Source organism: Dasypus novemcinctus, chromosome 21 (assembly GCF_030445035.2).
Source record: "Dasypus novemcinctus isolate mDasNov1 chromosome 21, mDasNov1.1.hap2, whole genome shotgun sequence".
NCBI lineage: Eukaryota > Metazoa > Chordata > Mammalia > Cingulata > Dasypodidae > Dasypus > Dasypus novemcinctus.
The window spans coordinates 70,857,364-70,877,336 of record NC_080693.1 but is presented as its reverse complement, the minus strand read 5'-3'; the positions used below and the strand labels follow the sequence as shown (position 1 = coordinate 70,877,336).

Genomic DNA, 19,973 nt, shown 5'->3' with positions numbered 1-19,973 from the left:
CGGGGAGGGGAGAGCCAAGCCGGGCTGGGGCGGGAGCGGAGCGCGGGGGAGCGGCGCGGCCAGCCCAGCCGGCGCGCGGGGCGCGGGGCGCGGGGCGCGGCGCGAGGGGCGGCGCCGAGGCGCGGGGCGCGGGCCCGGAGCGCGGCGGCGGGCGGAGCGCGGAGGGCGCGGGCCGAGCGGGGAGGGCGGGCCGAGAGGGAGGAGCCCCCGGCCGCCGCCGCCGCCGCCAGCCCGCCCCGCGGCCCGCGCAGCCCGCACTCGCCGCCGCGCCGCGGAGTTTGAGCCCCGGCGGGACCGGAGCGCAGGCACGCCCCGGGCGCGGGGACGGAGCGCGCAGCGCGGCGCCGCCCCCCGGCCCGCGGCCCCCCAGCCCGGGCGCCCCCGGAGCGGCGCGCGGAGGGAGGAGGGCGGGCGGGCGCGGCGGGCCGGGCCGGCGGGCGGCGGACTATGAGGCGCCCACCATGGTGCGATGCGACCGCGGGCTGCAGATGCTGCTGACCACGGCCGGAGCCTTCGCCGCCTTCTCGCTCATGGCCATCGCCATCGGCACCGACTACTGGCTCTACTCCAGCGCGCACATCTGCAACGGCACCAACCTGACCATGGACGACGCGCCCCCGCCCCGGCGCGCCCGCGGCGACCTCACCCACTCGGGGCTGTGGCGGGTGTGCTGCATCGAAGGTACGGCCGCCCCCACCCCACCGCCCCGCGCAGACACACGCACCGCCCCGGGGCGCGGGCCGGAGAGCGGGTGGGCGCGGCGCCCGCTCCGCGCGCGACACAAAGGAGCCGGAGCGGGCGGGCGGCTGCCTTCCCGGCCGGCCGGGCGCCACCTCGGGGGCCCTCCCGGTTGGGGGACCCTCTTCGAACACACGGATCACGGCAACTCTCCACTCGCACACGCACACCCCCACGCACACGGACACAATGAAACACACAGAAACTCTCACGCGCGCGCGCGCGGGCCGGACCGGAGCGATCCCGAGGGGCAGCGGTGGCGCCCCCGGGGGGGGTGGAGGCTGGCGAGGGGGCAGGAGGAGGCTGGGGTTGGGGGGAGCGGACCGGAGAAGAGGGAGGGAGGAGGGGGAGGGGTTGCTTGGCAACCGGTGTCTGTGCGATTGCTATGGGAACTGGCCATCCTGGGGCGGGGCCGGCCGGGGGCGGGGAGCGCCGGGGCCGCTGGGCGCTCGCTCCAGGCGCCGGCCGAGGGTTGGGGGGTGCTGGCTTGCGAACGGGTCTGGGGGAGCCGGGTCGCCCGTGCCAGTTCCCCACTCAGACCCTCTGCGCCACCTCCTCTTCTCTGGGGCCTGCGGTGGGGAGGAGAGGGCAGCGACACCGTGTCGTCCCGTGTCCCCGACTGGAGCCGCGAGCCTTGCGTCCTGGGCCATCGGAAGGGAGGCTTCTGGAGACCTCGGGAGAGGACTGGGGTGCGCAGGGGCGCCGCGCGGGGCTGGTGCGGCCTGGGAGGGGCGTGGTCACCCCGCCCGGGCGCTGCGACCCCCAGGTGCGCGTGGACGCTGAGTCGTGGGGGCCGTAAGGCTGGAATGTCTCTCTACGGACCCGTGTTGGGTCCCCCGGGGAGCTGGCGGGAAGGCTCCCGCCAACGGAGGGGCCGGAAGCCTCCAACGCCAAATGCGCGCGAGTTCAGCGCCTCGCGGGGCGCCCGCCCGGCTGCGGAACTAACAGGTGGCAGTGCAGGGGCCGCCGGGCCCGCCCAGGTTGGGAACAGGCCTCCTGCTTGCTCCTGTCTTTCCGATGAGGGCGGGGGAGGGGGGGGGAGGGGGCAAGTGGCCGACCATCCGTTAGGTTTTTCAAAAATCCTTGGACAGTTTCCTCCTCCTTTTTCTGTACCCTTGGCGCCGGAGCTGCCCAGTTGTGAAGGAAGTTCGCCTCTCCCCCTAGCCTTCCTTCTTGCAGTTACAGCCACCCTGCAAAGAGCTCAGCGGGGTGGGGTCTCGGTGGAAATTGGTAGGGAGCCCTTAAAAAGATGATCCTTTCCTGGCCGCATCCGTGTATATCTAAAAAGAGGCTTTTGTGCCGCTGAGTGGGCTCGTGGGTGCCGTTTGCCCTCTCTGTCCACGCCTGTTCTCATCGGGAACCCTGCCCTCTTCTGTCCTCCCCCCCCATGCGCTCCCAAACGGGGCTGCCATGCCCCTTGCAATTTGGGGCTTAATTCCAGGGCTGAGCGGAGTCCCAGGCAGCAGGAATGTGCAGTCACTAGTTGGGGAAACAGGCACACAAAGAGCCCGTGAGCCCACGATCACGCACCCTCCTCCGTTCTTTTGAAAAACACCGGCTTTGGTATGCAGTTGCTCAGCTCACGAACACCTCCTCTCATCTGGCGCATGTACCCACGTCACTACCTGCCACCGCACCTTAGTTGAACAGAGCAGGGGCTGCGGCGCTCCGGGCGCTGCCTTGTGAGCTCCACTGAGCACCATCTGAGCCGTGGCACTGTCACCAGCCGAAGGCTCGCCTGGCCCCGCGGCCTTCCAGTTTTAAAGTTGGAGCGAATTCCTCCATGCCGGCCAGCCGGGCCCCCGCCGAGTGGCTGGGAAGCCTCCTTTATTAATTCCTCCTCCTAATTAGGATTGATGCCGCACTTAGCATCTTGCCAGCTGCCCCGAGCCGTTTGCACTTGGCGTCCATCAAGAGAGCCCCAAGCTGATCTGGGCAGCTGGCTCTGCTGGCAGAGGGAGGGGAGGACGGCCATCTGGGGAACTTCGCCGAAAGAACTGGGCTGCCTCTGTCATCCCCCGAAGCTCAAGCTGAGGGCCGAGCCGGGCCATATCTGAGGGCTGGGGCATCCCTGTGGGATTCTGGGCTGGGAGAGCTGGTTCAAGATTCCTTGTCGTGGCTAGGAGCACTGGCTGGGGACCGCCAGCTACCTCCAAAGAGCCCTTCACACAGGGAGCCCTTTGACCTCCCCTGATGCCTCCACCTGCCGGCACAGGGCCAGGGCCGAGCTCCTGCTGAACGCGAACCCCAGGGGTACGTGGGGAGCGTGGAGAGAGGGAGTCACTTCCATGTTGGCTTTTGAGTGTAAAATGCATTTTCCCACCTGTTCTCTAGCAAAGTAGCCTAAAGCATCACATCCAAACCAAAATGAAAAAAAAATTTAAAGGTCAAACCTCAGAGCTGAAACTGAAGTAATACTGCAGCAGACGGCAAATAAAATGTCTACGTGTCACGGCTCGACTCTCAGGTGCTTGCGGGCAACTCACATTCAGCAGATTCTGTTTCTTGGTTGTTTCCCACAAAGCGGTGCCCCCGGGCAGGGACAGCCGGCCCCACTGCGTATCTAAGGCGCCCCTGCGACCTGCCAGCGCTGTGCGTGGACGAATGAGCCTGGTCTCACCAGGGCCGAGCCCACCTCGGCCTCTTTCTGCTCCCAAAAGCAGGGCCGCCCCTCTACTCAACAAGTGTCAAAATGCACAAGTGCTCAGAGCCTTTGAGTCTCCTGCATGGCATGCTCACGGCAGCCCTGGGAGGGTGCAGGCGAAGGGGCCCAGACTCAGAGAGGGGAAGGGGCTTGCCTGGAGGCGCCCAGGTAGGAGGCAGCAGGGTCAGATTCGAACCGTGATCTCACCGCAGAGCTCTTCCCACCAAGTCATCCTGCCCTTCCCCAAACGGCTTCTGGGTTGCCATTAAAAATAGAACCAAGTACTTGACTACCCAGCGGAGCCCAGCTCTGAGGCTGGGCTGGCGGCAGCATAAAGGCATTGAGGACGGCTAACTGATGCACAGATTGCATAACACGCTCTCGCTCGCTGCCCGCCTGCCTTCCCCCTGTGTTCTGGACTGGCCCTTCCCCACCACCAGCAGACAGAGGGTTCTTCCTGCCACTCCCCGCCACCCCCACCTCGTTCTTTCTTTGCCTTTTTGGTGACACCCAGCTCAAGGCCAGAACACAGGAAAAATCTTTGTGGACTTTTGTTCAACCTCAGATGCATGTTGGGATTCGGTAGGGTGCAGGCTGAAAACAAACATGGCAGGGACAAAAGACTCTGGAGTGCACACGGAAGGAGATAGGGTGTTAGGCTCAGAGGCTGGCAGCTGGCGGCCATATGCCCAAGCCTCTGCGCCCACCACTCATTCCTGCATGCTCTCCGGGGCCGCCAGCGGCAGGGCCCACGGGGGACCCGGTCACTGCACTGGCATCACGGGTCTCGGGCCCCAGGACAAACAGTCCTGGCAAAGCTTGGCCTCAGCAGCCCACCCCCTCTCATGGTCCCAGGTCATTTACAGATATTGCTGTCCCCGGCGCACTCGCAGGACTCTGTCAAAACCTTGAGCTGCCAACCTGGATGCCAGTTGTGGCCCTGGGCCTCCTTTGTGCCTGGCTCTGTGCGGGACCCTGAAGGGAAGGTACAGAGAAGGTCCTGGGACCTCAGAGCAAGAGCGTCCTTTGCCTCAGTCACACCAGCCTCGCTCGCAGCAGCATTCCCAGCCTCGGTCACACTGTGGCACACAGAGAGAAGATAGTCATACGCGCATTGGGGAGGGAAGGACAGCCAGCAGCGACTGCCCCAGCTGGGCAGGGGGGCTCTCCCCGCACCCCTGGAGCCCTGTCACTGCAGGTCAGCTGCAAAGTGCCCCCTACCCTCAGCCACATACTTGGGACCATTCAGAGAGATTTTGATCCAAATAACGGGGCCGGGAACCCTTCCGCTTGTGTTTGCTTTCCTTCTCTGGTGATAACCCTGAGGCCCCTCCTCGGACCCCCAGCTCCGCTGTCTAGAGGCCTCACCCACCCGCCCTCGTTGGCCCCCTAGTGTTAATAGTAGCTGCCGTCACTTATGGACCTCAACGCAGGACTGATGTGCGTTCATGCAACTGCCACCAATGCTTCAAGGTAAATACTAATCGTCTGCCTTTTCTAGATAGGAGTAGAAAATGAGGCTGGAGCTAGTCCTTTATTTGAACCCACAGATTCGGGAAGGAACAGGTAAGGGGATGTTCTCCCTTCCTGGCCCAGCTTTGGAATGGGTGCTCACCCTTTCCAGCTAGACAGGAAGTGTCCCTGGTGGCCCTTCCCCACACCCCCCTTCCTTTAACGTCCTCTCTGACTTGTCTCTGGCCCTCCCCCATTCTTTACGCCCCTGCCCCTTTTACCTGGAGCCAGCTGACTTAGTGGGGGCAAGTTGGGGTCTTTGTGGGCCCCTCCCTGTGAACTGTACTGATGGTCCCATGCATCCGGGTACCGGTGCATGCTCTGCTGAAAAGAGAGCAGGGGGCTGTGCTGGGAGAGGGTGGGTGGAGAGGGCTGCTCGCCGTCGAGCGGTTGGAAAGATCTGTCAGGGAAGGTGAGGTTTAAACCAAACGTTCACAGAAGACCTTCCAGGAGAGGAAAAGGCAAGTTGAGGCCCCGAGGCAGGAAGGCACCTGGTAAGGATGGGGAGGAGGTTGGAGGAGGGGGTCGGAAGGGTGTGGGGCTCCGTCTGTGGGGTCAGGGTCAGGAGCCCGCTTTGCCCAGAGCTGCCTGAAGGTTGGGGGGGGAGGGCGGTCAAGTGATGTGATCTGTGTTATTAGGCGATTCTCTGGCTGCATTTATTTTTATTTATTTTCTTAAAGATTTATTTATTTTTCCCCCTCTCATCTGCTTTATGTGTCCATTCGCTATGTGTTCTTCTGTGTCTACTTGTATTCTCATTAGGCAGCTCCGGGAACCAATTCTGGGACCTTCCGGAGTGGGAGAAAGGTGGTCATTCTCTTGCGCTACCTCAGCTCCCTGGTTTTTGCTAAGTCTCTTATTGTCTCTCTTCTGTGTCTCTTTTTGTTGCGTCAGCTATCCATGTTGGCTGGCACTTCTTCCTGCGCAGGACCGCAGTTCTGCATGGGGTGGCACTCCTGTGTGGAGTGGCCCTCCTGCGCAGGATGGCACTCTTGTGGGGGGCGCCCGCCCGCATAGGCCGGCATCCCATGTGGGCTGGCACTCCGTGTGGGCCAGCTCGCCACGTGGGCCAGCTTGCCCTCACCAGGAGGCCCTGGGCATCGAACCCTGGACCTCCTCTATGGCAGACGGGAGCCCAGCTGGTTGAGCCGCATCCACTTCCCTCTGACTGCACTTCGATTATGGAGCCTCTAGAGGCAGGAAGGCCACCAGGGACCAGTGGGGACATGGTTGTAGGCTGCCAGACTGGAGACCTGCAACCAAAGTGGCAACTACAGAGATGGGAGGAAGGGGTGTAAGGAAGCCAGGACGGCAGCCCAGGTTTTTGGCAATGGGCGCTGGCTAGGTGCTGGTGCCATTTCCAACTGGGGAAGCCAGAGGAAGGCGCGGGGCTGGAGAGAGGATCAAGGGCGCACCCGTGTGGGTTCCCAGATTTTGACACTCCTGCCCAACACCTCCAACAGCCAAAAATGGTGCTGGAAGGTACCATGGAGCATAACTCAGGAGCACTGAGACTCATCCTCACTCCTAGTGCTCTGGGTTCATCATCAGCTGCCCTCACGACAGATCAGGTGACATTTGGGGCTGGCTCGGTCTTTCCCGGGGGGCGGGGGGGGGGGGCGCTGTTCTGTGCTTTGTGTTATAAGCAACATCCCTGGCCTCAGGCTATTGGATGCCAATAGCTCCCCCACCCTGAGTTGTGACGACCAAAAATGTTGTCCAGACATTGCCAAGCCACCCCCTGGGGGGCACAATTGCCCTGGCGGAGGACCTGCTCCAGGGAAGCATCCGGTAGGCAGGCCGAGGTGGGTCTGACTCCTGTTGGCGGGTAGGAGCTCCATTCGTTTCTCTTCCCTTCAAGAAAGCACGTGGGAAGCGAGTGGGGGGTGGGGAGTGTCCCTCTTGGCGGGATGCCCGCATCCGCCCTGGGTGGCTGGAGGGGGCCGCGGTGCCCAGCCGCATGACCGTACTGGTGGTAATGAATCGCAGGTGACCCGCTCAGCTCTGCCCGCCTCGCTCCAGCGTGTCTCCGCTCTGGGGGCGAGAACTGCTGATACAGCTCAATCCTTACACTCACCAGCCAAGGAAACTCAAAACCGGAGAGGCAAAGTGACTTACCCAAGGTCACAGGGCTCGTTAGTAGCAGAGCCGGGAGCAGAAGGGTACAGTGCCCCTCTGGCTGGCACCTGGGCTAAGGTTGGACAACGAGGTGCCATCGTAACCAGAGGGCAAGCGGCAATCAGTGCAGAAAGACGAAGCAAAGCCTCTCACTTCTGGTCTTCCCGTCACCACCCGTCACCTACATCACAGCTAACCTGTGGAGGCACACACAGGCTCCGTACAGCCCCTTCCTCAACAAGGACACTCTCCCAGGTGTGTGTTCCTGGGCTAGCTCTCCTGGGAACAGCTGCAAAAAAAAAGAGCAAACTGGTCCCAACCCCTAGGGACTGTCCACCCCCCTCCCCAATTCCAGGTCATCTTGCCCCTTGGCTCACTGCGCACATCCACCTGAGACTCTTCTGAATTACAGGGCAGGACATGGGACCAGATGGAGAATATTTTTGTCTAACCTATGAATGTCTTCCTATGAAAACCTTTTCAGAGCTACAAAAATTACATCACCTGATTTGACTCTGTTTAGTTCTTCCTTCTCCAACCAAAAACAGAAACAAAGGAAGAAAGGGGCAGGATAAAGAATAGCTAAGGGACCAGGATGGAAGTGAAAATAAAAGTAGGAAAATAAGTTAACAGTTGAGTCAGGTTAGTGTACTTACAACCTGCTGCAAAGGCCAGTCGGGTTGCTCAGGGTGGATCAGAAATTTGGTTCTGAGTTTCCTGGGGGCCAGGACAAAGAGGAGAACAAGATCAAATATAAGTTTCACAGCTTGCGTATGATAAAAGGAAATTACTGCCCTTGAGAAGACCAGCTCTTTCTGATACAGAAGCCTGGGAAAAATGTATTCCACATCTCCTTATAAAATGGGCATTTTTTCACATTGAAGTGGACTCTGTTGCAAAGGCAGCATGGGGTAGAGGAAAGAGGCCAGATTTTGGGGGTGCATGCCCTGAGTGCAAATCCCAGTTTTGCCAGGTAACTGTAGCTTTGGGCAGGTTACCTAACCTCTTGTTAACCTTGTTCATGTATCTGGAAATGGGGTAATGAGGAAAGTGCAAGAACCCAGCACAGCCCTACAGAGTAGGTGCCCCCCAAAGGCAGGTGCTTGTGGGATAAAGCTGCGAGGGGTGGCACTAGGGGCCCGAATGTTGGCACCAGACAGAGATGCAGCTGCTGACCTCCAGCTCGCGGGCACTGAGGGAGACCGGCAGTCGTCTGCTGGGGCACATGCCTGGCCAGGGTGTTAATGCCTCTTTGCATTTTGAGGGCTCCCCGGGACAGGGCGGGGATCCTTTCCGAAGCCAGCAGTTCCGCCCCTCGCAGCCTGCCCAACTCCCTGCTGGCAGGGGGACAGCCGGAGGGAGACATCACACTTGATGGTGCTCAACCCTGGCCTCGGGCTTCCTCCTGCGCCCTCCCACTTTCCTGGAGACCAGGCCGGGAAGCCTCCCTGTGGCCTGAGTCCGAGGAGTCCTCTGGTTGGTTGGCTTCCCCCAAACAAGTGGACCTCTCCGCCTCACCCCCACTTCCGCCATCCCCCGGATTCTGATCCACCCTTCAAGCCTCTCTCCTTCCCATCTCCTTCCTCGGGCTCCTCAAGCCCTTGTGTCCCCGGGCACAGAGGCCTTCCTCGTATGCACCTCGGGGTGTACCTGGGGATGCTCTCGCCGCTACCCCTCCCCACCACCCACTCCGACCCCCACCCCTAAGGAGTGCAAAAAGCCAGGCCTCCGCTGTCACAGCATCGACGCCCGTTACGCCTACTAGCGTGCCTGTTCCACGGAGGCAGGGGCACTCGCCAAGTGCTGGTTCTGTGTCCCCTTCTCCCCGCCCTCTGCCACTGCCCCATCTCTGAATCAGAGCGTGGGGACACCCAGGGGACTTGCTTGACGAGCCCAGCTCCAGAGCCTGGGAGAAACCGAAAGATGAGAAGTCGTCAGGGCTCCTTGGCTCACCTGCCGTCGGCATCTCTGTCACCTCCGGCCTCCGGGGAGACCGCCAGGGACTTTCCTCCTGCTGGTTTGCTGTCGACGTTCAAAACGTGCCGTTTCCATGTTTCCCGAAACTTGGAAGTTTTCCCAGAAGAAATAAACCCTAAATTTTGCATCGAAACAGAGTGAGGCCTGATCGTGGACCTCCAAGGTCTGGGAATGGAGGAAGCTGAGCCCCCACCCCCTTGTTGGGGACAGCGGGGAGCACCGGCTTCTGGGAGCCATAAAACCAGGGCCTCGAGGGTGCGCAGTTAGGAGCCGAAATAGGAAGGCAGTGCCCGGGCGGGGACGGTCGCGCCCCGGCCGTGTGGCCCCTCGTCCCCTCTTCTGGCTCCATGAGTTTGCCGAACACCCCGGCAGGTGACACTGGTCCCCCGAGGGCAGAGAGGAGCGGGGAAACTTCGGGGAGCCGCGGGGACCGGAGCTGAGTGGTGTCTACAGTACTGATACCCGAGTAACGGCAGGGCTGTGCCGGTGGCGGGGGGCGCGCCACGGCTACCGAGAGGCATCGTGGCACAGTCCATTCGTCCCCCTACGCCCCCGAGCACCGGCTGGGTGCCAAGCACCACACCAGTGTTGAGCTCTCCATCTTCCCTCCGTCGTCCTCCCACCCCCCATCCTCCCTCCATTCTCCCTCCACACCTCCACCCTACCCCACCCTCTCCCAGGGCTGTGTGGACGTCCCCTGAGAAGGCGCTGGGGAAGTGCTACGGAAAGCACAGTGACCGCGGGCTCGTTTTCTTGGAAACACTTGGCTTTGGCCGTTTGGATTTTTCTTGTCAAGCCTTACTTCCCTCTGAGGGCTTGCGAGGACCAGCACGTGTGCTGGAGGGGCGGCTGCGGGCTAGCGTGGTTGATTTCAGGAAGAGCAGCCCGTTCCCCTCGCCCACCCACGCCGTGGTCAGGTCATCTGGCCGGCCAGCACCGGGAGCCTGTTTTGTGCCGAGCACGGTGCTGGTTGCTGCAGAGACGAGATAAAAGGCTCTTTTCTGTGGCCTCCCCTTCTGGATTCCTCACACCCCCAGTGCCCCGTCAGCTGCACCGAGAACACACCCCAGCCTTCCTTCCACTTCTCATCTCTGCTGCTCCCGCCTGTGGAAGCGTCCTGACAGGTCTGCTTCCTCTCCTACCCTCCCCCGCCATCAGCCATCTCCACGTGTAGCTGGGAAGATCTTTAAAAATGTTCTGGTTGCATCATTCCCTAGCACAAAACCCTCCTGTGAGGCCACACTGCACGAGTGACAAGTCCAGGCTCCTTCCCTGGCCGCCGAAACCCCGGGGATCTCCCCCCAGCCCTGGCTCTGACCTCTCCCACCGGAGCTCTGCTGTCCAGAAGGGAGTCAGAGAAGGTGACATCCGAACTGAGCCAGTGTCACACTTAGTAGGACAGGGGCCTTCAAATCCGGGCTTTGCCCGACCTCAGCTCTGTGCCCTTGAGCAAATTCTTTACCGTCTTCTCATCTGTAAAATGGGGGTGTAGGGATAGCCTGCCCACCACGTAGAGCTGTCTCAGAGATGAAACAAGAGCTTGTAGGACGGTGCCTGGCGTGACCGTGGAGCTGTGATTTGGGGAGCCTGCTGGATGCAGGTGCAGCTAATAGTTGGGGAAATGGTGGTGGGGAGGTGGGGACCATGTCCCAGTAGGAGGAGCTGGGCCAGGTCATGAAGCTTAAAAGATGATTTGATCCTAAACGCAGTGGACTGATGGGGCAGACAGGTCCTACCAGGAGACCCCCCCCCACCCCGGGAGGCCGTTGCAGATGACCCAGAGTGCAATGACAGGGGCCTGCGCCGAGGCAGTGGCCTGGGGGAGGCCGGCAGCAGTGGGATGTTCTAGAAGGACGGATGGATTCCCAAGACTGTAAGAGGTCCAGGTGGTTGACTGGATTTGGGGTGGGGGTGCTGTGAGAGAGGTAGGAGCCCTGGGAGAGGCCCCGAGCTCAGCCTGGGGTCCCGGGCAGTGAAGCCATGCCCAGAGCACAAGGAGGAGGGGTTGGGGTCGGGGAGAGGAGAGCCGGCCTCGGAGGGGCCGCGTGTACAGGCCGGGGGTCCCCTGGCTGCGCGGGGCTGAGGCCGGGCTGGCCTGGAGATACGGATGTGGAAGCGCCAGCCCCCTCCTGGCCAGACGTCGGGCTGGAAACGTCTAACCCCACTGCCGTGGGCTCCGCGTGGTACAGATGGCACAATGGCAGCCATGTTTCCTGACCCAAAACTCTAGGTAAGAAACCTGGTGACAGATTGTTAGTGTTGATATAAATGTAAGAGGCAATACTGGACTCGTGAAATGTTGGCCTCATAGGGTTTTGGTGGGGGAGGCGGCGGATCCAGAAGATTTAAAATCAGGACTGCCCTAGAAAAGTGCAGGCCCCGGTAATAGATCACGGACAAAAAAGGGTGTGAAATGACTGATGTCCCCAGGCCAGCTGCGCGGGCGCGTGGCCTGTGCGGTCACACGGGGCCGGCCCTCGGGGCCCCGCGCTCGGCCTCAAGCTCTGCCCTCGCTGTCTGGAAATTCCTGTTTTGGAGCAAGAGGCTCTGCCTTTTCGTTTTTCCCGGGGCCCCACAGATGGTGTGGCCATTCCTGGGTGTCCCGTTCTACCCCAAGAGGAGACCGGCCAGGGGGTGAGTGGACAGGAGGACGCTGTGCTGGAGCGAAGGTTGGAGGGGCTTGCGGGATTGCGCGGAAGTTGGCAGCTGAAGCAGGGAGCAGAGGTGGGTGCCAAAATCCTTCTTGTTTTATTTTTTTGTTCAAAGGGGCCGCCACCAACACCACGCCCCAGGCCCGGGACTGCCTCAGAGAGCAGCGTTACGTGAAACTGCCGTCGTCGGCATTGGCGGGGCACCTGCTGGGCATGGTGGTGACAGAAAACCCTCGGGGAGCTTCCTGTCGGGTAGCGGAGGCCCTGGGGAGCCAGCAGTGGGAAAGGCAGGTGGCAAAATACAGCGCAGGGGGTGGCGAGAGCGTCAGGAGACACACCTGGACGTTAGGGGCGCCCGTGGGTGCCCTAGCAATTCCCTTCTCGTAGGGTGCTGGGGAGGATCAAATGGAAGGTACCTGCAAGGATCCGGGGCATCTGGTCAGGGCAGCGATTAGGCTGGGTGAGCAAGGCAGGGGGGACTGGGTGGAGTTGGGGGGCAGGACCCAGAGGGAGTCGGAGTTGAACCCAGGCCCTGCCTCCCGCTTGCTGTGGGCCCTTGAGCGGGTCGTTTCCCCTTCTTCGAGCTTCAGTTTCTGTCTCCGCCACGTGGGGCTGTCAGCGGCACCTCCTCTGCAGATGCGCTGGGAGGAGCGGAGACAGGACACTGAGGGCTTAGCTCGGGCTGGAAGACCGTGTGTGATGACGGGGGGTTATTCCCATTTGCTCACCAAAAACGTACCCGTGTGGGACACAGGGAGGGACCCCAGAGTGAGGACGTGGAAAAGGGAGTCTTGGGCTCTTTTCACACCAGGGTCCCACTGCCCCTTCAAAAAGACCAAAGCGCAAGCTGCGAAAAGACACGGGTCCCTGAAGACTCCCCGAGGACATCTCAGGACACCCAGGCTCCTGTCCAGGGGCCGGACACTCCGGCCAAGGCTGTGTCACCAGCCCTTCATTGACGGGCGGCGGAGGGGGGCGACCCCGGGCGCTTCCGGCCCTCGCTCTGAAAAGCGGCGACAACAAGCCCACATTGACGTCCGCTTCCCCAGGGCGGGCGCGCCCTTCCCGGCTCCCATCTGAGCCCTCGCGCGTGACGTTTTCTCGCTTCAGCAGTTTGGCATGTCATACAAAGAGGCTCTCATTTTTCCTGATGCCCGGCTCCTCTTGCATGAAAAATGGCTCTTGTTGTCTTTCTGCCCGCGGATTCTCGCGTGTGCGTCAACCCAGGTGCCTGGTGGGGACATTTGCTTCGCCGTCCCGAGGGGCTCCCTTCCTCCACCTTGGTGGCCACGTGTGGCCGGTGGCCTGTGGTCCTGCAGTGCAGTCTCTTGGGCAGTTGTTTCCCGCCCCTGGGCCATCTCCACCTTCACTTTGGTCAGCTACTCCTGCGTTCTTGACCTGTCCCCAGGGCCCTGAGTTTGGTTGCTGCTGCTTCCCACGCCCGCCAGGAGCCAGCCAGCCATTTTGGGACATCCTCTGAGACCCAAATCAGTTTTTCCTTCCTTCCTCCCAGCTCTGTCTCCCTGCCTCTCTTCCCCCCTTCCTTTCTTATTTGTATTTCTAATTCTTTCTTCCCCTTTCCTTTCTAGTCTGCCATATTTAAACCACTCAAGCTCTCTCTTACTTCCTGTTCAAGGCAGTCTTTTGAAAGGATCTAAGGCAGTTAGATAAAAATGCATTATTCTAACTCTGTGATTATTCGGAGGGTTATTAAACATGGGGAGAATTCTATTAAATCGCAAATTGAGTGCGTCAAAAACCCACAGATGTGGAACCTCTAAAAATCCTCTGGTACAGAAGGGATGTGAACATGTTTTATTAGCCTGGAAAAAAATATTGGAAGGAAATTCACCAAAAGGCTAACAGGTGGTCATGGGGATATGATGGATTTATTTAATCGTCTTCTTTCAAATTTCCATTATGCGAGGGAAAAATATAAACCTGAGATTTAGAGCACCAGGCTCAGCCCCCTGTCTCAGGCAGATGAATGGGTGTATATGTTCCCTGGGCACCCATGCTGTTTGTTCTCTTTATTCTTAAGTACTCCCAGGCACTGGTCCCAGCCACCACGCCCAAGCACCCCCCGTCAGCATTTTATTACAGGCCACCCCGGACTTATAACCAAATAGATTTCTGGATGAAAGCCTTTGCAAGCCATCCACAGATGAGTCTTTATTTCCTGTAAGCACAATTGACTCATTGGATTTCCATTCCTAGAAATCCATGTCCTACCATAAAAGTGCCCAAACTGACCTCAAAAGTAAGTGAAAAGAAAATAAGACCCAGATAAATGGTCTTACAAACTTTTCTCACCTATGTAAAACTAAGTACTTAACATGAAAGCTGCATCTGAGACGGTCCTCTGGGAGAATTTTTCCACCTGAGTCAGACTGGCCAAAATTTCTTAAAATATGACACTTATGAGGTTTGAACAGAAGATGTTTTCTTTTCTGCCCACCAGGAAATCTCCGTGGGGTAAGTTTAAGTGTGCTTTGTTACACCAAAACTCCTCAAACTGTTTAAAATAAAGGGCCCTCCTGTCTCAGAACCTTTCCATTGCCAACTCCCCTTGTGTAAGTTCTTGAGAAGAGCCTCCCTGGTGGGAGTGCTGGAGGAAAGGGGGTTCCACTGTGGCTTGGACCACCACTCAAACGATCCCTTGCTCTTCTCATCAGGAGTCAGTGGACCCTTCAGGGGCCAGTCCGTGCAGACAAGGGTGCCGCCCCCGCCCCCCGCCAGGTGCTCATCAATGCTGACTTTTCGTCGTTACCGAGTCTCAGTGAAGACGAAAGTGTCTGTGGCAGGAGTCAGTGAGAGAGCTCCGGCGGCGAGCGCCAGATCTTGGACTAGAAAGTCTTTAATTCTAATCATAATCTCTGCGCCTCTAGTGGTCACGACTGTCCCTCTCCTCTCGTTCATTCTTTCCTGGACCTGAAAACAAAGCACTCATCTTTGGTCCTTAAGAGCCCTTCATATTCTCGGAAATGGCTTTCATGTCCTCCTTTAGTCTTCTCGTCTCTGGGGGAATGGGAAGAAAATTTGACTTTTCTTTTTTAACCCATTTGTTTTCTCTAGACTGTTTCTGACTTTCAATCAAAAGCCTTTGTGGCATGCCTGTCGGTGCAGAGACCCGCAGGAGACCCCCCTGGAGACCCTTGGGAGACCCTCACCACTGATCAGAGTTTCCCACGAGCAGGGACACGCCAGGCCACCTGCCATGCTCTCCTGCTCACTTCTGCTTGGGAGTCACACTGATAGTACAGTATCATTAATAAGCACAAATATCTATTGAGCATTCACCGTACCAAGCATTACCTATATATTCTCAAGAACTTTCCATATGTGATTTAATTTTATCCTCAGAACAATGATTCAACACTATTTAATTAATTATTAATTAACTCCTTTAATCAAAGATAGAGAGAGAGCGCACGCTAGCACTTTACATGCCTCCCTATGAGCTAGGAACTGTCCCTTCCCATGTGCCCTTTCCGTGTTTTAACTGAGTTAACCCCCAGCGATCCCATGCGGCAGGTGCTGTCACTACCCCCTTTGGATAGCTGGAGAAACTGAGGTCCAGAGAGATTAAGTCGTTTGTCCAAGATCCCAGGTGGTGAAGGTGGGATTCACACTCAGGGGTCTAGCTTCAGAGTCCCTGCTCGTACTTGCCGAGCTCTGCTGCCTCCCAGGAGGTAGTGGTGGCAGCAACAACGAATTGAACATATCCTGTGTGCAGGTGCTTTGGGTAATTTGTTTCATCCTCATCACACAGCACACGTGCCCCGTCCCGCGCGGGAGACCGAGACCCGGGTCGACTAGGTGGCCCAGACGCAAGCCGGCGTCTGCACCCCGGTCTCTGGCTCCAAAGCCCCTTCCAAGCCTTTTCTCCAACCCCACACTAACACGGTGATGTGCCTGCTGCCTCGGTCTCCCCCAGGAGAGGGCCTGGGTGACTCAATGGCCTATCAATGTGCCGGCTGCCCACAGTGACCCAGGGCACTCAGCGGCCAACGTGCGGGCTGCTCATGCTGCAGGGGGAGGCTGGGTAAGAGGAGAAAGCAGGAACCACCCCCCAGGTACATCCGGGACTGAACAATGGGCTGGCCTGGCAGGCTTCTGGGAGGAGGTGGGCACCGCGTCGTGATGGGGCCGCCGGGCCCCGGGTCTGACTCACGCAGCCTGCTGGGGAAAGGCTCCGCTGTCAGCCCGAGGGCGGCTCTGACGCTGGGGCGCGCTCGGCAAAGACTGCAGAAGTCATGCTGCTGGAGACAGCTGCTTTAAAAAGACGCTAACTGTGCACGGCAAACCCCCGGAACCCACGTGCTGCAGGTGACGCCACCTGCCCGCGTGCCTTCATTCCCACGTTCCCGCTGTTGCGTTCCCGCGGCGATTCCCGGCTCGAGAAAGCCGACAGAAAATGAGAGGTCTCTTCGGCTATCTGATTCCATTCATGTCAGGTTCAAACAGGCAAATCTAATCTGGGGCGGTGGGAGTCAGGCAGGTGGCTCCCCCTGTGCAGGATTGACTGGGGAGGGGGCCAAAGGGGGGCTTCAGGGTGACGGTGCGTTGTCTAGTGTGCTCCGGGTGGTAGTTAGACGGGTGTAGACACGTGCTCCTCGAGCCGCACCATCAGATCATCCACAACAAAAATAAACAACTAACAGCGGTCTACGTGGTGAAGACCCGCCGGGGCCGCCGCCAGCCCTCACCTGCCCCCGTGCAGCCCCGGCTGATGGCCTGGGTCATCTTCCCTTCTCGTCAATCCTGCAAACTCGTTGGGAACGTGCACACCTGGCCCGGGCTCAATTTTGGGGACGCAAAGCTTCACTCATTCAACCAGCAATTACTGTTGAGTCCAGGCTCCCGGGCCCCATCCCTGCGTCGGCGAGTTTGGTGACTGGAGCTGTCTCAAGACCTCCTGCTCGTACGTGCCTCGCGGCTCCTCGTGTCCCGCGGTCCCTCACAACCACACGGGGAGGTGGGCTCTGTCGGCCCCAGGAGGAGAAAGCAGCCGAGGCAGAGTTTGGCTTGAACTCGGGGGCTCCCCCCCTGCCCCATATTCCCCAGCACCCGCTGGTGTTTTCTTAGTCCATATTCAAACTCAGCAAATCCTCATAGAGAATTTGAAAACCAGCCCCCAGCTGAGTCCTGGACACCCAGAGTCATTCGTTCATTCAGCAAATAGCCGTGGAGCGCCGGCCGCTCTCCAAGCAGCATCTAGTGGGGACACAGAAGGTGGACAACTGGTGTGGCGCCCACGTGGCCACAGGGGAGGTGAAGAAAGCAGAAGCCTTGGGGGTGGCAGGGTGAGGGCGGTGCTGGGAGATGGCGCAGCTGGAGAGGCCTCGCCGAGAGGGTGACGTTGAGTGAGACCTGGGGAGGGTTCGGGGCGGGCATGTCAAGCAGAGGGACTAGCAAGTGACGAGGCCCCGTGAGAGCCCGATCGTCAGGATCGAGGACTGGTGGGCATGCCAGAGGGGCTGTGCTGCGGGAGAGGAGGGGGAGGAGTCAGCCTTTTACTGTGAGGGGGAAGGTTGCTGCCGGAGGGCGTGGAGCAGAGGCCTCGTGTGTTCTCACCTGGGGCTCAACTGGAGCTCCAACATGGGTGGGACCCATTGGGATCCTTTGGGGAAAGAACCTTGTCAGGGTTCTCCCAGCTGCCCTCTGGGGGAGTGAGGGAGGGCTTCCCGTAGGAGGCGACGTTTGCTCTGAGTCTTGCAGAGCCTGTAGGAGTTTCCCAGGCAGACAGAACCCAAAACACATAGGCACAGGTCTTCATTCATTAACCACCTCTTAGTCTTTATTCCTTGAACATCTTATTGAGCCTCTGGTTGAAGACAGAACCCTAGACCTGTCCTCAAAGAACTCAGGGTCCAGTCGGGAGACAGGGACAGGAGAGCAGAGGAGTTTACGAGGGAGGCTAAAGAGCCCATCTCCAGGGTGGCAGTGCAGGGCGAGGCAGGGAGCAGCGTGGCCTTCCTGCCGCTGGTCTGGCTGGACCCGACTGCCCAGGCCCTCGGGGCCGGACTGACTGCTTGACTATTCAGCTCTCCCCATTGTACATACGGGGACAGAGAGGCACGGCGAGTTATGTAACGCTCCCAAGTGGCAGAGCTCGTAAGGGGCAGAGCTGGGTTTGGGGCGTGAACCCAGGCGGCCTGGCTCTGGACGCCCCACGCTTAGGCAGCACTCTGCTCCTGTTAGCAGACCCTCCTGAGAACCCAGGCTGAGAACGAGCGGCTTCTCTGGCACACAGGCTGTGCCCCGCGCCCCACGATGCACAGGGTGACCATGAGGGGCGAAACGGAACGTCTCGCTGTGGCCTCAGCTGCGTTTCTAGGACTGTGCCTGGCAGCCAGCAGCCAAACACAAAAGGCCGCGTATTGCAGGATTCCATTTATACATAATGTCCTGAAGAGGCAAATCCTAAAAGACAGAAAGCAGATTGGGAAAGGGGGAAGTTGGAACAACTGCTTAATGGGTATGGGGTTTGGGGTTTCCTTTTGGGGTGGTGAAAATATTCTGGAACTACAAAGTAGGGATGGTTGTGTGATACAGTGGATTTACTAAACGCCACTGGAAAGGTCGAAGTGATGAGTTTTATGTTATGTATATGTTTTAGTTTCCTAGGCTACTCAAAGCAAATACCACTAAATGGGCCAGGTTAAACAATGGAAGTGAATTTGCTCATGGTTTTGAGGCTGGGAAAATGTCCAGATCAAGACAGCTTCAAGATGATGCTTTCTTCCTGAACACTGACTGCTGGTGATCCTTGGCCCCTCTGCCACATGGCAAGGCCCATGGCCGTGCCTGCTGGTCTCTCCCTTCTCTTCAGGTTTTGTTAATTTCAGCTTCTTGCTTCTGCGGCTTTCTCTCTCTTGGTCTGGATTTCGTTCTCTTATAAAGGACTCCCGTGAGAGGATTAAGACTCACCCTGAATGAGGTGGGTCCCACCTGACTTGAAGTAGTCTCAGCAAAAAGTCCTATGTAAAATGGTCCACACCCCCAGGAATGGATCAAATTTAAGAACGTGTCTTTCTGGGGTACATCTAACTTCCAGCCACCACAGCGTATTTTAACACACACACACGTGTACACACACAATAAAAACCACAGGGTAGGTGATGTCATCATCCCACTATCACTCAGATTTTCTTCTTTGTGCTTGGGCTGCATGTCAGAATCCTTGGAAGGCACTCCCTCTTGCCAAATCTTAAAGGAATATATGCCAGGCAAATCTTCTTGTTTATTTATTCCTATTTAATCTCCCCAAAAGCCACTTAAGGCAGATATTATTATTCCTATTTTATAAATGAGGAATTGGGCTTAGAAAGGTTAGGTGGCTTGCTGAGGTCACACAGCTGCTGAAAAGTCAAAGCTTTAGTTCTTTTCATTGCAACCAGGTTCAAATTGGAGTTTCTCCTTAGACAAGTTATTTAAATTCTCTGAGCCTCATTTTCCTTGTCTATAAAATGGAGTTAACAGCATCATCCTTTACATGAGATTGCAAGGGGCACCCCTGGCACGTTCTAAGTGCTTGGTAAGTGGTCGTGATCATTACTCCCTCAGCCAGGGCAGGCAGGAAAAGAGAAACCACTCTATGTCCTTCAGACAGAGGAAATTTGACCTCTAGAGGGAGTTGATTACCCGGGAGGTAGAAGAGCAGAGAGGCCAAATGGGGCAGCTGTGAGGCACCCAGGTGTGAGCACCTGCCAAAAGCCCGCCCACCACAAAGGTAGAGAGGAAACTAGGGGCAGGGTGTTTGTACCAGAGCGGAAGCCAGGCCAGCCAGCGGGAGCTTGGGTGTGGAGGAAGCCGCAGCTGCCGGAAACGCTGGCCAGGGCAGAAGGAATTCTCCCTTCTTCCCACCCTCTCATTTTCCACAAAAGCCTCCTGTTGGCCAAACCTATCCAGAAGCCAAAGGCAAGGGAGCCTGGGAAGTGGCGTTCCCTGGGGTATCGCTGAGAGGTGGGGGCGGAGCAGTGTGTGCGCTGGCTCATGGATGAGGGTGGTGTGCCAAGACTGGGTGTGGCCCAAGTGTGTGCATGCCCCAGGTGTGTGCACTGGGCAGGGGAAGGCAGAGTGCAGCACACACGTGTGTGTGTGTGTGTGCGCATACAACCACAGAGCCAGCAGCCTGACTGCGCACGCATGGCCACAGGAGACCCCGTGCCGAGGCATCGGGGAGCGGGTAGGGCCGATCTCCCTGTAGCCCAGCCCATCCCGTTGTCCTGGTGGGAACATCCAGCCGGAGCACCGGCGTCAAGGCTCAGGCCGGCTCTTCCATGGTGCCCTGTGACTTGGCCAGCACGGCCATTTGGGCCACTGGGCGG

At 58.6% G+C, this 19,973-nt stretch overlaps 1 protein-coding gene across 1 annotated transcript in view; it reads left to right on the top strand.

Moving 5' to 3' along the window:
* The first annotated feature begins 399 nt into the window (after positions 1–399).
* CACNG4 (calcium voltage-gated channel auxiliary subunit gamma 4) overlaps positions 400–19,973 on the top strand; it is a 51,325-nt gene continuing 31,751 nt past the window's right edge. The window contains exon 1 of the mRNA XM_004450047.5: positions 400–681. Within this exon, the coding sequence (XP_004450104.2) occupies positions 462–681 (220 nt within the window). The 5' untranslated portion in view covers positions 400–461. The remainder of the gene's footprint in view (positions 682–19,973) is intronic.